This window comes from Xyrauchen texanus, chromosome 6 (genome assembly GCF_025860055.1).
Source record: "Xyrauchen texanus isolate HMW12.3.18 chromosome 6, RBS_HiC_50CHRs, whole genome shotgun sequence".
Classification (NCBI taxonomy): domain Eukaryota; kingdom Metazoa; phylum Chordata; class Actinopteri; order Cypriniformes; family Catostomidae; genus Xyrauchen; species Xyrauchen texanus.
This window is the reverse complement of record NC_068281.1, coordinates 18,442,329-18,458,437: the sequence shown is the minus strand read 5'-3', so window position 1 is coordinate 18,458,437 and position 16,109 is coordinate 18,442,329. Positions and strand designations below refer to the sequence as shown.

The 16,109-nt window shown below is 38.7% G+C and overlaps 2 protein-coding genes across 2 annotated transcripts in view; one reads left to right on the top strand and one right to left on the bottom strand.

Moving 5' to 3' along the window:
• Positions 1–10: 10 nt before the first annotated feature.
• cenpl (centromere protein L) lies at positions 11–9,532 on the bottom strand. The gene is made up of 5 exons (XM_052128444.1): positions 9,509–9,532; positions 8,588–8,747; positions 8,224–8,475; positions 6,534–7,085; positions 11–935 (listed from the first exon to the last, which is right to left on the bottom strand). The coding sequence occupies exons 1-5, from the start codon at positions 9,523–9,525 to the stop codon at positions 861–863; spliced, it is 1,056 nt and encodes a 351-aa protein (XP_051984404.1). The 5' UTR covers positions 9,526–9,532; the 3' UTR covers positions 11–860.
• A 348-nt stretch (positions 9,533–9,880) lies between these two features.
• Positions 9,881–16,109, top strand: part of dars2 (aspartyl-tRNA synthetase 2, mitochondrial) — a 29,831-nt gene continuing 23,602 nt past the window's right edge. The window contains 7 exon segments of the mRNA XM_052128445.1: positions 9,881–10,401; positions 10,558–10,654; positions 10,754–10,820; positions 12,945–13,046; positions 13,155–13,260; positions 14,091–14,204; positions 14,294–14,340. Of these exon segments, the coding sequence (XP_051984405.1) occupies positions 10,221–10,401; positions 10,558–10,654; positions 10,754–10,820; positions 12,945–13,046; positions 13,155–13,260; positions 14,091–14,204; positions 14,294–14,340 (714 nt within the window). The 5' untranslated portion in view covers positions 9,881–10,220.

Genomic DNA, 16,109 nt, shown 5'->3' with positions numbered 1-16,109 from the left:
GTCATTTTTACTCATACAGACTAGGGGTTTGTTAAAACAATTCAGGTTTGTGCTTTACTGAGAGACTAGAGGTTCAATTAAAATACATTTGTTATTCACATCCTATGTACTTTTAATGATGGAAATATTTAAATGAAGGGTGTATCAAGTGCTAATGAATCAAATTAAAATCCCAAAACATAAACGGTCAAGGTATATCATTTACAAAATGAAAAGCCAACCATTTGCAATTCAAAGCAATAACATTTGCTACTCTCACTCGAGTTCTTCGTACATAATTCCTAAACTGTTAGATTCAGTAAAACATAATGAGGTAATTCCACAGAACATACTGAATATACTTTGAGCCAGAGTTTACATGAGACAAAGGATAAAATATAAGTTGGTAAAAATCTAAATTGGTATCTGTCACCATTCTCTGTGTACAGAACCTTCCATAAGGTTTTAACATACTGTCAAGGGTAGAACATGTCTAGAAAACAGCAACATGCGTTACAATATACCAAATTATGAAAACAGACATGTAAACACCAATAAATGTCTCAACTCTAAATATTTATGAACAGCTAAACTATTTAATTATTGTTTGTACTTATTTGGGAAAATTAGTCATATCACTTTCCTTAAAGTGTTGTGGACTAAAATAATTTTATTTGCCTGGATGTAAAGTAAAGAAAACAGTCACAATAAAAACAAGACAGTTACATGTTTAAAATTTGAAGAAAGACAAAAATATTTTACTGCACATTTCAAAAAATATATATGAGACTTCAAACAAAAAGCCTTAAAAGATTTAAAAGTTTAGGGGCTGCACATATCTAAAAAAAGCTATTTACAAAATCTAAAACATTATGCAGATCTTAAGTTGGCATTTTCAAAAGGGCACACTCTGTCAGCAGTGTTAGTAAGGTGGTGATGTAGTCACTGTTTCCAATCTAAAGAGAGAAATAGAAAAGTTAAAAACAAGTTACGATATATGACTAGTCATACTAACAGACAATAAGAAGCAACATAGGATAAATATACAAATAATTAATATAATGACAGTTGTATGATTACTAGAGATAGGAGGAAATATTTCTCATGATTCGGTTCGATATACGATATGAGGTTCACGATTCGATATTGTCTCGATTTGAACACTTAAATGACAAAGTGTGGCAGAACATTTTGTTTATTTTTCTTTTAAATTTTTACGCAAAATGCACATTATAATTTCTCATCAAAGTAATGTTCTTTAATACACAATATAAATGCTAAAAGTTTCTAATTTACCCCTCACTATGAGGCTGCGTTTCCACTGACACGGAAGAAATCCGCACAAAGCCACTCCCAACGCTAGGGAACCGCTTGCCCTATGCTGCTGTCAATTTTAAAATCCACCTCGCGAGCTTGTTCCCTATCAAGAGGTCTCTCCTATTGCGTAAGTAGCTTACGCTATGGGAAAACTCAGTTTCTCGAGAAATATTGAAGTCTTTATGTAAAACGCATTGCAGCTGCACAGCAGACAGTAATGAGCGAGGCAGCTCGGTCACTGGCAGTGCTGCGGCAACTGCTCGAACCAATGACGGGGCGACTGGTCGCGCGCCTCGCGTTCGCGCGCTCAGAGCCCGCCGAAATTAGCATAGCCAGGCTATATAATGGGCACCCCGTCATACGAGTTCCTTTAGATTTAATCTCCTTCAGCGAAGACCTCCTCTTCGCTGGATCCTCCGGATTGTTGGAGTCTTTCGCCCGCCGTTGACAAGCCTACAGCAGGACTGCTAAGAGGACGCCGGCGCCTTCAGCCGCCTTCGAAGCCTTCTGCTACGCCATCCGGCGCGCATCACTATATCCTTTTTACTAAGCTACTTTGCAAGTGTTCGCCTTTGCGACACTTTTTGTAATTAGTAAAAGAGCAAATTCGAGGCGTTGTTCCAAATGCCTTCGACCTGCGCCTCGTGCAGAGGCCTTCTTCCTGACAGGGACCGTCACATTATCTGCACTCGCTGCCTGGGACCTGACCACGCAGAAGCTGCTTTCACTCGAGGCGGATGCCCGAATGTGACTCCCTGGGCCTCAACGAGCCGCTGCCGCTTCGCCAGCGAACGAGCGTGCTACCACCGTGCTGCCGTCCCTCTGTTCGAGCCAGCGCAAGAAAAGCGCCGCTCACGGAGGCCGCCAGAGCACGCGGACTTCAGTGACGTCACGCCGGGCCAGTCCCCGCGTGCTTCACCACCACCGAGAACTCCCGCCGCCAGTCCAATTCACGCAGACGGACCAGCACCCCTCCAACAGAGCGGTGGGTCTCATCTCGTTCGGCGCGCCAGGGGACGACGGTGAAAAGGATGACAGCCTTTCCAATTGGCGCTGCATCCGACGACTGGCCGGGCTCGGCCTTGACATTAGCGGACACGAGCACGGGCACCAGCACGGTAAGAGAGTCCGCTGAACGCTTCACTGCAGCGAGCAAAACGTGTAAAACATTACCCAGTCCCCTTACAGGCGGCTGGAAATGTCTGTACAGCAGTCAATGGGCCAGTCACAGAACTCGCTCACCTGCAATCAAACGCCGTTTTCACGGCAACCACAGAAATCACAAAAAGAGTCATTTTCTGCCTGTGTCACTAAGGGGTCACGTGTCCACACTAAAGTCGCGACTCCCACATATCAATACTGTCCAAACAGTGCCGAATACTTTCCCAGCTCGAGCTGGACGCCCCATAAATGTAGATCGTGTGCCTATTGTCATGTATGCACCACTACACACAAGCACTGTTCCCACAGTTATAAACACTTCCCCAGTAAAAGCGGAAATACTATAAATGTAGCGCGCGTGCCTGCTGTCCTGCACGCACCCCTACACACAAACACTGTATGCATGGCCAAAAACCCCGCCGCTAGCGGGAGGCTTTATGAAAGTGGCACGCGTGCCTACCACAGTAGACCCCCACCCATAAGCGCTGCCCATACAGTTCCAAACAGATCTCTGGCTCACGCCGCCAGCATCACAGATGTGACGCGCGAGCCAAGAAACTCTCCGCTAAGAGCGGGAAGCTTTATGGAAGTGGCGCGCGTGCCTATTACAATGTATGCACCCCCACCCGTAAACACTGTCGTTTCAAACATTTCTCCGGCTCTTGCTGCGAGCATTACGGAGATAGCGCGCGTGCCTGTAATCTCACACGCACCCCTGCACTCAACAAAGCTGCTCAGCTGCCAGCGCCTCTGAAAGCTGTAAGCTCAGTGTTAGCACATTTTCTGCCTGTGTCACTAAGGGTCACGTGTCCACACTAAAGTGCGCACTCCCACAGTTACAAACACTGTATGCATGACCAAAAACACCCGCCGCATGGCGGAGGCTTTATGTAAGTGGCGCGCGTGCCTACTACAGTATATGCACCCCCACCCATAAGCGCTGCCCATACAGTTTCAAACAATTCTCTGGCTCATGTCGCGAGCATCACAGATGTGACGCGCGGGCCAAGAAACTCCCCGCTAAGAGCGGGAAGCTTTATGAAAGTCGCACAATCCTGATAAAAGACATTCATTAGGGAAAAACGATCTAATCATTCGTTTCCTAAGAGGCGCTAGGAGGATGAACCCTCCTTGCCCCCCCTCGGTGCCGATCTGGGACCTGGCCACGGTCCTGGACGCACTCAAGAGTGCCCCGTTAGAACCTCTCCGAACCATGCACCTTAAACAGCAAAACTGCGCTCTTGCTGGCACTCGCTTCAGTCAAGAGAGTGGGCGACCTGCACGCGCTGTCATCAAGCGCTGCTTGCCTGGAATTTGGACATAACGACTGCAGAGTTGTCCTTAGGCCAAAGCACGGGTATATTCCTAAAGTGCTCTCCACACCCTTCAGAGCACAGGTGATATCTCTGGCAGCTTATCGTCCCCAGCAGACTAAGCGACGCTAATTTACTCTGCCCGTCAGGCGCTCAGAGTATATTTGGAACGTTCTGCCCTGTTCAGACAGACGGAACAATTATTTGTATGCTTTGGCGGCCGCACTAAAGGTCTCGCAGTCTCAAAGCAAAGAATATCGTGCTGGATAGTGGATGCTATAGCGCTAGCTTATGAAGCCAAGGGCCTTCAATGCCCCTTAAGTGTCAGAGCTCACTCTACGAGGAGCATGGCCTACTCGTGGGCTTGGTCGAGTGGGATACCCATTTAAGATATTTGTGCGGCGGCGGGCTGGGCCTCGCCTTCGACATTTATCAGGTTTTATAACCTACAGGTACCCTCATTGCATTCCAACATTCTATCAGCCTGACTGTAGAATGGACTGGAGTATGTATATGCTGAGCATTATCTCCTCCCTTATAAGGTCTGTCTCTGACCGACTTAGAGGATTTTTTATGCATATCAGTACATTGAAAAATGCATTCCAACATTCTATCAGCCTGACTGTAGAATGGACTGGAGTATGCATATGCTGAGCATTATCTCCTCCCTTATAAGGTCCGTCTCTGACCGACTTAAAGGATTTTTTTATGCATATCAGCACATAGAAAACTCAGTACATAAGATATGTGCTTGTGCTTGTACTATGAGCGCCCCACCATGGACCACCTTGGAAGGGCGCTCTATACTATCCCATTATGTAGCTCGCCGTTGGCCTGCTCGTGGAATAATCACTTTGCTTTAAGGCTCAGGCATCTGCCTCTGGCTTTATAGAGCGAAGTAAGCACGCACGGCGTTTTACATGGTGTTCCCATAGCGTAAGCTACTTACGCAATAGGAGAGACCTCTCGATAGGGAACGACTCGGTTACTAACGTAACCTCGGTTCCCTGAGAGAAGGGAACGAGTATTGCGTAAGTTGCCGTGCTTGTGCTTGGTCAGCTGGCTTCAGTCGATTGAACCTAAAGGAACTCGTATGACGGGGTGCCCAACTATATAGCCTGGCTATGCTAATTTCGGCGGGCTCTGAGCGCGCGAACGCGAGGTGCGCGCCCATTGGTCGCGCGTTCAAAGTCGCCCCGTCATTGGTTCGAGCAGTTGCCGCAGCACAGCCAATGACCGAGCTGCCTCGCTCATTACTTTCTGCTGTGCAGCTGCAATGCGTTTTACATAAAGACTTCAATATTTCTCGAGAAACGGAGTTTTTCCATAGCGTAAGCTACTTACGCAATACTCGTACCCTTCTCTCAGGGAACCGAGGTTACGTTAGTAACCGAGTAGATTTCCATAGGAAGGAATTGAAAGCGCTCGCTCACATTCCCTCACTACGCGCCAGTGGAAACATACGATAAGAAAGCCAAACTGCTAGTGTTTTTAGCAACACGTATGTTTAGATGTATAACACAGGCTAAATATCGAAATACTCAAAAGCTTATCATCGAAATCAAGGAGTTCTTTTATCGCGATAAATATTGATATCATTTTATCGCCCAGCCCTAATTTGAAATAATGTGCAAAGTAATAACATTAAGTTTACCTTCATTTTTGTAATAAGCACTATAAAGTTGCTGTCACTTTAAAAGCTTAAAACGCATCTCAGACTCACACAAGTGTTGCGTTTCATTTATCTACGAGAGAGAAGACTTTTTTTTAGCACATCCGTGCTAGTTGTTGATAAATGTATATTTATTTTTTTAACTGTAAAGAACAGAGAGCGCACATTATTCAATGAAAGTGGAGAGCGGGATCTCATCTTTGATGGATACATATTACATGGAAGGTCTGTTTTAATCCCAAGCACTTTTCAACTAAAGGCGATTTTCCAGGTATTCCAGTACTTAAATTTAAAGAGATACACTCAAGCACTTTAAGCAGGGATAGTTCAACCACAAATTAAAATTCATCATTTATGCACCCTCATGCCATCCCAGTTGTGTAAGACTTTCTTATTCTGCAGAACACAAAAGAAGATTTTTAGAAGAATATTTAATCTCTGTAGGTTCATACAATTGCATACAAAAGTTAATACAAAATTCATACAAAAGTGAATGGGTGCCAACATTTTTATGCTTCAAAAAGCACATAAAGGCATCATAAAAGTAATTCATATGACTTGTGTTTTTAATCCATATTTTCAGAAGTGACATGGTAGGTGTAGGTGAGAATGTGAAAGTGATCTGTATCTCACCCACACCTATCATATAGCTTCTGAAGTTATTGATTTAGTCACTGGAGTCTTTTATGGATTACTTTTATGCTGGCTTGTGTTATTTCTGGAGCTTCAAAATGTTGGTACCCATTCACTTGATTCTCAGCTCATTCTTCTTAAAATATTAATTTGTGTTCAGCAGATGAATTAAGTCATACACATCTGGGATGGCATAAGGCTGAGTAAATTATGAGAGAATATTCATTTTTGGGTGAACTATTTCTTGTGCAAACCCTGTAAAAATGTATGAAAAAAGCACAGTAGGGGTAAAAATCAAGCTATAGAGAGATTATGCTGTTTGACGGGTCATTGCATTTATGATCACATGGACAGAAAACAAATGTTTCAAATATCAAGTTTTGCCTCAATATGATTCATAAATTTTTTGGACTGTGATATATTGAAATTCTAAATATCGTCCCATCCATAAGGATTACCTTAATTTTCCCATCCAGATGTGCTGATCCAATAGCAGTAGATACTTTTACAAGCTTGCCAGCAGACAAGTAGATCTTAAAGTGTCTAAAGAAATGAGTCTCCAGCCCAGCCATGAAAGACTGAACATCCTTGATATCAATCCTGTCATCTGTAATCTCGTCTGGGTGAACACCGCTCCAGAGCTCCCACGCATCCTGTGGGTTTACTGTATATGAGATATCCAAGGGTGGCTGTGTGGGAAGGCTCCAGGATAACTTCAGGTATCTGATATTGCAGGTCGTATGGCAGCCGGTCCACAAAGCAGCCAGCCAGTTGAGAGTAGTGGAATTCAAACTCAAAGAGCCAAAGTTACAGTCAAAAGCTCGCTCGAACCAGGATTTAACCAGGGCCGTAAGAGACTCTGGCCCACTGGTGCAGAACAAAGGTAAGCTGACAAAATCAGGAGGCAGCGACCTCAGGTACTCAGAATCACCGTTGACACACGTGAGCCAACCACGCCAAACCACTTTCGGTGTATCTCCCGCTGCACCAAACACAGGTTTGGACTGGATCTGAGAAAATTAAAGAAAAATCAAAATTACATTTGGCATAAAACTGCTTTTATTCCTTGCACATAGTGTTGGTTCACCTAAACATTAAACAATAATAACAAGTCTGTCCTCTATCTAAATATGAAAATATATTGCACCAGGTTGTGCTGATGGAACCAGCTTAAAAAAATTTAAGTAATAAAAACTAGTGTTAGAATGATATATTGTCCAAGCTGATTACTCCTCTTACATTTAGAAATTGAGAAAACTTGTCATTTAATTACTTTCTATTTTCAAATACACGAGTAAATGCAACATTCAGAAAATGTTCATTCAATGTCAGAAAAGTAATTTAATGTTAATATTCATAACATCAAATTGTATTTTGTAATACATGTTAATTTATCTATATACTATATACTAATATATATATATATATATATATATATATATATATATATATATATATCTCATTTCACTGTGTACTGTACTAACTGTATATGGTTGAACGACAATAAAAACCACTTGACTTGGAAACTAACAAATATTCAACAAAACTATAGGATTAAACAATTATAACATATTATTACACAAAACTATCAAAGCGAGAGAAGAACTAAGAAAGGCAAAAAAAAAAAAAGAAGAGCGGCACAAAATTGTTTTCGCATTCTGGACGCATAATGACAATTCAGTGTGACCAGAGAGAGAGTAAAACTGCAAGAAAACACCTCACAAATATGGGAATATTTCTCACAGCATTGGATTTAATGTCCAACAGTGATCAACTTGTAATGTATTGTTGATGTGGCGCTTTGATGGCTGAACAGCAGTGATGCATAAATAGACTACACTTAATGCATTAAAGTGACAAAACTTCTAGCAGAAGACTATGCTGATTATGATTCATTTTTAAGATAAGCAAGCTATAATCACACCAAAATGCTCTCTAAAAAGTTGCGCCTTTCAATTAATTTGAGAATTGCATCTCCCATTAAAACAACCACCACTTAAAATATTAATGTTAGTAGTCGTGTCAGTGCCCACTAATTGATTATTTGACCACCGTGACATACCTACGACACCCTACTTTCTAGATATTGGCATTGGTTGTTGAAAACAATACAGTTTTACCACTACTAAGATGCATTTTCAAACTCACCTGGATGAAAACAGTCTCTGCATCCTCCTCAGTCTCAGCCATTCCAAGAACTGCAGTAAATGTAACTTTAAATCCCACCTCTAACCCCACTTCAACTGCAACTCCTTGTTGTTTCTCTGCCACAATGAAGGCTGAGAGATGTTTGGAATACAACTTCAGCTGCGTGTGTCTGAATCCATGCAAAGGGGTGACGTAAGACAGCTTCCACTCATTTTTTACCAAGAGGGCAATGTGCTCAGGGTCAACCTTGTTCTGTAGAAAGAGAAAATAGAGAGAGACATTTTAAGTCACAGAGTATGCAGATTATTACATTTAGATATTTTCTAAATAGAAGACAAAATTAATAATCTCCATGATTGCTTACTGTGATGATTTGTGATTTGGCAGCCCCTCTGCTGGCTGGGACCTTCAAGACTGTTAAATGCCCTGTCGTCTGCCAGAAATATGAGGGTGCTTCCACACAGCTCCGACCATAACTCTTGCTTCTGCGAGTAACAGGCCTGCTGGCAGGAGTATTGACGGCACTGTAGTAACAATGTAATTTACAGACAACGTTATGTACTCAAAAATAACACTGCTAGATTGGCCAATCCTCTGCTTTGTGATGTTCTAAAATGTAACTGTTATTCACGGTGGCCCAGAGGTGCACACTCATAGCACAACAAAAGTAGCTAAGCAAGTAAAAACTAAAAATACAAAAGGAAATACACCACATCACAAAGAAATTAAACCACAACAAAACAAAATTAAGCGACAAGCCCACAACACAATGCAAATTAACTCACAGCACTATAGAAAAGCACAACAAAAAAGTAAGCTACAACATAACAGAAAAGCCATAACACAATTAAATTAAATTAAGGCACAGCACAACACAACGGAAAAGCTGCAACAAAATTAAGCCATAACCCAACAAAAATAGATAACATCACAATAAAATGGAATCGAAATGAAGCCACAGCACCATGGAAAAGCCACAGCACAATATTATTTGCTTTGCTAATTTTGCTGTTGTGCATCCCTGAGCCACCGTAGTTAATGAATCAATTCTGTTGCACATGATCGTAATTTCAAGGTAATTTTGAGACTTATTAACACAACCTGATCAGAAATCAAGGCAGGTCAGACAATGTCTACTATTATCGGTTAGCGAAAGTCAAGACAACCATAAAGACATTATCTGTGTAATAAATAAGAAACAAATAGTAATTTAAATGAATTTCAATAATCATGTTGTATGGTAAAAACGCCTCTACTGTAAGTATAACTCTTAAATTCGCCGTACCTGCCTCTCGCCTCCATGACGAACAAAAACACCGAAAAATACAGGAAGTGGATTTTGAACATCCCGCTTTCCCATCATGCAACGGTGCCAAACAGGAATACGAATCAATTGATGTGGGCGGGGAGTGTATTATTTATTTCTATACTAAATCGAATCCTGATTAAATTCAGAAAGATAAGTAAATTGTGTCAAAAAAATAATTAATATGATATTCACGTGTAATACGCACTATGAATTATATATATATATATATATATATATATATATATATATATATATATATATATATATATATATATATACATAAAAATCTGAATCGATTAAGTTGAGTTTGACTAGTCGTGTCGAAGCGTTCTGTGCGCAGAGCTGGAGCAAGTTCATAACTATAGTGATCTATGCTACAAGAAAGTACATTTCAAACGATATTATGAGTAAAAACATTCGAAAGCGTTTATTTTGATATGCCCTTTGAATCTCTATTTATGGGTTCGTGTCATTTGCGGTTGTGTACTATGGCCGGATAATGGAAGTAAAGGGGAAGGTGACTGTAAGTCCTACATTACCGCAATAGTGTAATTGGACAAATGATATATTATTCCACACTGCTATAAACATGCACGCACAAAATAATTTATAGATCTATAGATTTTTCCAAGTTCATCAAGCTTTATTTTAGCTAGATAGAGATTGAGGCTAAACGAACTTATAGATAATGGCATCCAAATACAGATCATTATTTTTAAGATCAGCCCAACATGTCTTCAGGTATTCACCCTGTGAGGTGTGTTTGAATAGCAAGAGCTCAGTGCCAGCCACCAACCATTTATATGACATAAAACCAGTTTTCTCCACACTGGCATGGACTTATAACTTCTCTAGAAGCTATACTTCAGGTAAGATGACCTTTAATGACCTTTAATGGTAATGGGCTTTAACATTGTAGTGTTTTCATAATTGTCCATAATTATATCTCCTTTAGGAAGTTTTAGAGTGTTATGTGTCAAATAAAATGGTGGAGCATGGCTATGCCTTTCCCCCTTTTGTTGTAGGTCAAAGCAGTTTTTCTTTGAGGACCCACACATGTGAATTATGCTCCAGTCATATAGACGAAGAGGTTACTTTATGTGGCTGGATTCAGTACTTGAGGTTTGATATAACATGATGCTTAATTGTTTCCTAAATTACATTCACATGACTATATCGGTGATGTTCTAATAAACACATTTTGTATTTTCAACATTGCAGACAAGATCTTTTTGTGATCTTGAGAGACTTCAGTGGATTGGTGCAAATTTTTATTCCACAGGATGAGGTAACTGCATGATTCTCTTCTCTCTCATTTTTTATTTGTTTTTACATTAATGGTGCAGTATGTAACAAAACATATTTCATGTAATAATTCACCTTTTTTTGCCAATGTGTGAACGGCTTGTAATGCAACTTAAAATGAGCCCTTCCCGGACTTCCTATGTCAAGTCAAGTCAAGTGGTTTTTATTGTCGTTTCAACCATATACAGTTAGTACAGTACACAGCGAAACGAGACAACGTTCCTCCAGGAACATGGTGCTACATAAAAACAACATAGGACAAACACAGAACCACATGAGACTACACAACTAAATAAAATACCTATATATAGGTCTATATAAAGTGCACGTGCAAACATGTAGCCTATTAAATCCTATAGACTGATTTATATGCGAAGGGATCGGGTCGCTTTTGCCGGGAAAATCCAAAGGATGTGATGTTTATGCACACGCCCGAGAGCCTTGCCTCATACAGTCCCTTTTCTTCCGCTATTCAACAGCATCAACAAGACAGTCTGCAACACTAGGTAACGTTATCTTAGAGATGTAATCCAGAAAATGTCCGGCTCCAAGCACAACACCGACTTGTACACAAACTCAGAGTTAGCCAAACAAAAAACTTAAAAACATTTATCTACTGAATCCAATCTGGCTAAGAGGGAACGTGATCGTGGTCGAGTGAAAACTAGAGTGAACATCAGCAGGGTATTTGATTCCTGGAGGGACCTTTGTTTGGTTTGAATTGGCATTCTTCTTATTGGACGGGTAAGCTTACATCTGCAAAGCATGTGAAATAAAGTGCCATAAGGATTGATCTGTGTAATTGTAGCTTATTTGATCTTGCCTGCTAACGCTGACAAATTGCAAGCTACTTTGCTTCGTAACTTTCAAATAATTTCAACGATCTTCTCTTTATAAAAAAAGTTAGGTTAATGTCAATGTTAATCTGTAATTATTCAGCAAGATGAACTACAATAATACATTAAATGAATGCTAGACAATTTTCAAGATAATGCAAAAAGCTTCATTCATTAGTGTAACATAACTTGGTTATACAGAAAATATATACATTCTATTATTATAAAACAATAGCACATCGATATATCAAAATTACAGTTGTGAAGGAATCACATTAATACTGAATTGTGTCAACATATTTATAATGTGCAGTCTATTTTATAAACAGCTAATGTCATCATCTACCAAATTTAGCATCAGCAGCTATTGATAAATCTGGCTAGCTAGCTATTGCCGACATTGGCTATTGTATAAATGCAGTCAATGTATCATGCAAAGAGTAGTGATTACTTCAAACTACAGTCTTGCATAGTCAGACCTAAACCACTGCTTTAGCCCTGTTCCAGCACTGGTGAGTCAAATATAATATACAGTCTCAAAGTTTGTAGTAAAACAATCATAACTGTGTCATTTTAATTATGTGACCTCATCTGTCAGTATGATGTCGGTGAATCATGTTCAGCCTCTTTGTACATTACGTCATTGTTTTGGTCGATGCTCGCTTGAAGTTCACTTAACGGCCACGTGTGTCATTAATAACAAGCGTTTCTGAATCTTACATACTGCCCCTATAAAGGTGCACTCAGTCATTTGTTTAAATGTATGTTGTCTTGGACTGACACTGACACCTAGTGAAGTGGATGAATCATCGTTCAGATGCATATCTTTTCAGTTATCATTTGTAGAAATTCACTATTCACAGTCAGTCTCGATTAATTTAATCCATAATTGGAATTGTCCAATAAAAGGGCGGTTACTGAGATTAGACGAGAAGTATTTGTCTGGTCATGTAATCCAAACATGGCTGCACCCCTCAGGGGGCACTCTTTATGTAGAATCTAACAGCTTTACTGATATGACCGGAGTCTTAATCTCATGTGAATGCTCATCATTTTATATATCTGTTTCAAAATAACAATTCATTTCTTTAGGAGTACAACTTTTTTTTATATATTGAAAAAAGGACTGAGTACACCTTTAATTTTTGTCTCATAATTTAATTTTAGTCCTATAAACTGTATAGATCCTGTCGCATTTGTTTGTGTGGTTGTTGTGGTTGTATATCTTCACCTTGAGCCTAATGTTTTTCTTCACCATTTTAATCCCTTAGTCCAAATCTGGATTGAAGAATGCTTTTCTTGGCCTCACAGTGGAGTCTGTCATCATGGTCAAAGGAAGGGTCAGGCGTAGACCAGAAGGACAAGAGAATAAGGTTGTTCTGCGTATTACAATGTACATAGAGGGACATTTTTGATACTGTAGATGTCACACATAATATGTGTAGAAGACCATTATCTCATGTTGTTTTTATAATTTTTAGAAAATGTTTACTGGAGAAATTGAGGTCTGCGCTAAGAGCATGGAAGTGTTGAATGCCTGCCGAAAACTGACTTTTGAAATTAAAGAGTTTGTCAAAGTAAGTTTATGTGATTTTTGAATATCTAAAGAAAGCACTGTATGCATTGCAATTTAGAATAGTGCTTCTTCAATCTGTGGTAGAATAGAGGATACACTACAATCTGAGTAAATCGAACTTGTTCAGATCTTATATTTAACCCCAAAATAAGATAAATAAATACAGAAAATAAGAAATTATATTTTGCATAAAGAAATTGAAGCCTATACTTCGCCATTTTTATTTGAAGAGCACTTTTTACAATACACAAGCAGTTTTACATAAATAATGCAGTAATGTCTGTTAATCTTAAATATATAATCTTAAATTACATTACCTCCCCGTAAAATAATAATGCGTCCGGATGTTTTTTTCTTTAATTTTATTTTGTTTGTATTTCTCATTATTCTGAAAGACCATTTTGATTAGATTCTTAGTACTGTAATACATCCTGTCCAGATGCAGTGTTTGTTTTTTTTTCATCAGTGTAAAATTACAGGCAGTATTTTATAAGTACTTTAAAGTATTACAGTCATCTGAAATGGGAGGGTGGATACTCTTAGTAATCACAATAATGTCACAATCAAAAAAATTTGTGGTCCTATAATAGGTTTCATATTTTTATGTAAAAAATATTTTTGAAGTTTATTTTTTTTTGTTTGAGGTGACCCGGAAATGTTTCTTGACTGGCATCGTGAGATTCTCCCTTTGTCATTGGCTGAGGAATAGCCAATAAATTTAATTCCAGCATATGGCTATTTTATACAAGGTTCACTAGCTAACACTAATCACAATCCAGAAAAAAATCCCCTGCTAAGATTCTATTCTATCTTCATATGTTTGCCTTGAATAAATCGGAAGCCCTCCGGATATAATATCGCTATCTTGATCTTCGATCATCCAGAGTGCAGTTCAATTTAAGACTACGATCACAAATGGTGATGAAAATGCAGTATTACCTTTGCAATTTTCATGGTAAGGATTTTGTCTGATTATTCCATACTTTCTTATTTATATAGGATCTCAGTACAGTAGTCACTGAGCATTACTTGTCTTTTTCCAAGGATTTGTGGACGTTGAAACACCAACATTGTTTAAAAGAACACCTTGAGTAGGTTTTTCTTTACTATGACACTCAAAAATATAACACCAGCTGCTAATTAAGATACACAATGCAATTGTTTGTTTCGTATGAATCTAATTAATTAATTAATTAAATCTGCTTATGATTCATAGTTACTCCAAGTGGCTGTTTTTGCTAAACAACAACAACAACAACAAAAGACAGCCAATTTGTTAGTACCAAGTAATTCCAAGTAGGATACACACCATGATTACAGAGATCCATATACGCTCTGTACATATCTCTGCCAGTGTGTAAATTAGCGGTTGACTCTAGAGCAGCAGACAGATTTGAGACAATACTAATAGAGAGCAAGGATGTCTTTCTTTTCAAAGTTATTTGTTTTTATGTACTAGAATGTGGTGTTTTTGATATTTTTGCAGTGCAACATTTCCCATGTGGAAATGTTCAGTTCATTAACTTCCACAATTGCGCTTATGATTCGTAGTTACTCCTAGTGACTATGATATTTTACATTTAATAACATTTCAGAATTGTAAATTAGAATAATAATTTTTCAGTGCATATGGAAGAACGAGAACCAACCAACCAAACATCAAAATATATTTCAAATCATTATTGAGTTAAATGTAGGCTCTAGCTCAAAAGTCTAAGCAATACAACTTTCTGTTATGGCAGAGACATTGCATCCGTAAGAACATCCCTTAAACTGGAGGATGCGTCAGGAAGTTCTGTCTCCTGTAAGACACTTTTTAATGGATTGCCCAAACATCAACAGAATCTACAGATGGTGCAAAATATTGCTGCCACATCTTTATCAGTAGTTTGTGAGCGATCACATTACTCTGGCTTCCTCCTTCTGGCTTTGTTTTGTTAGGAACATGTTTAAAGTGAAAAGACTTATAAAACTTTGAAAACATATTTATGAGTGTCTGACATATTATTTTTCAAATAATAATAAAACAAATTTAGTTTGGTTGTTGGTTCCTGAATATTTTTTTATTTATTGTTTATTCATTTGTCTTTATGAATGCTGTTTTGACAGAAAACATCAGTACATATAGTGTTTTCATTTACTGTTTGTCTGTTTTTTGTTTTTTTACTTGCTTAGCACTTTTAGCTTTATGATGAACAGTTTTTAATGACAAACTAGTGTAGTTTACATTGTCTCTGATCTGCAAGTACAGAACTGGGGTGAATGTGTTGTATAACCACCAGTGGTTCTCAGCTGGTTTTGCTTCAGGTCCCAGATTTTACATTGGACATCAAGTGGTGACATAACAGTAAAAAACATAACCTGTATTTAATGTAGCCTGGATCACATTTTATTTTATCATGCACAGTTTTGTTTATGGTTTTCAAGTATAAAATATGTATCAAGTGACATTATTTTTGTTGTTGATGTATATGAGTATATGAGCCTATTATACAGTATTTGTTATCCAGTTTATTTCCTTATATCAAACATAATAAGACCATGGATGTCTCCTGATTACTGTGATTAGGTCAATTTAGCTAGCCTTTCTAAAAGAAACGAAGTAGTAGTATTTGTTATGAGAAAATGGTAGCCGAAACACGTTTAGAAACCTGCGGCTGCTGAAAGATTTTCTATTGAGGATGTACCCTGGCATTCCCTGGTGTCAATGACATTATTAGATTCGATTTAAATTAATTGTCATTGTGCATAATACAAGTACAGGCAAATGAAATAAAGTTAGTATTTAACCAAAAGTACCATATGTTATCAAATACCAATAAATTATCAAATATTATGGTGCAAGTCTGAAAATTGTGAG

What these genes read in the sequence shown, in the direction of transcription:
- cenpl (XM_052128444.1), bottom strand. An exon ending in CCAAATCACAAATCATCACA is followed by an intron (nt 8,476 to 8,587) that starts GTAAGCAATCAT and finishes CTCTTTCTACAG; the next exon opens with AACAAGGTTGACCCTGAGCA. An exon ending in CAGAGACTGTTTTCATCCAG is followed by an intron (nt 7,086 to 8,223) that starts GTGAGTTTGAAA and finishes TAATTTTCTCAG; the next exon opens with ATCCAGTCCAAACCTGTGTT.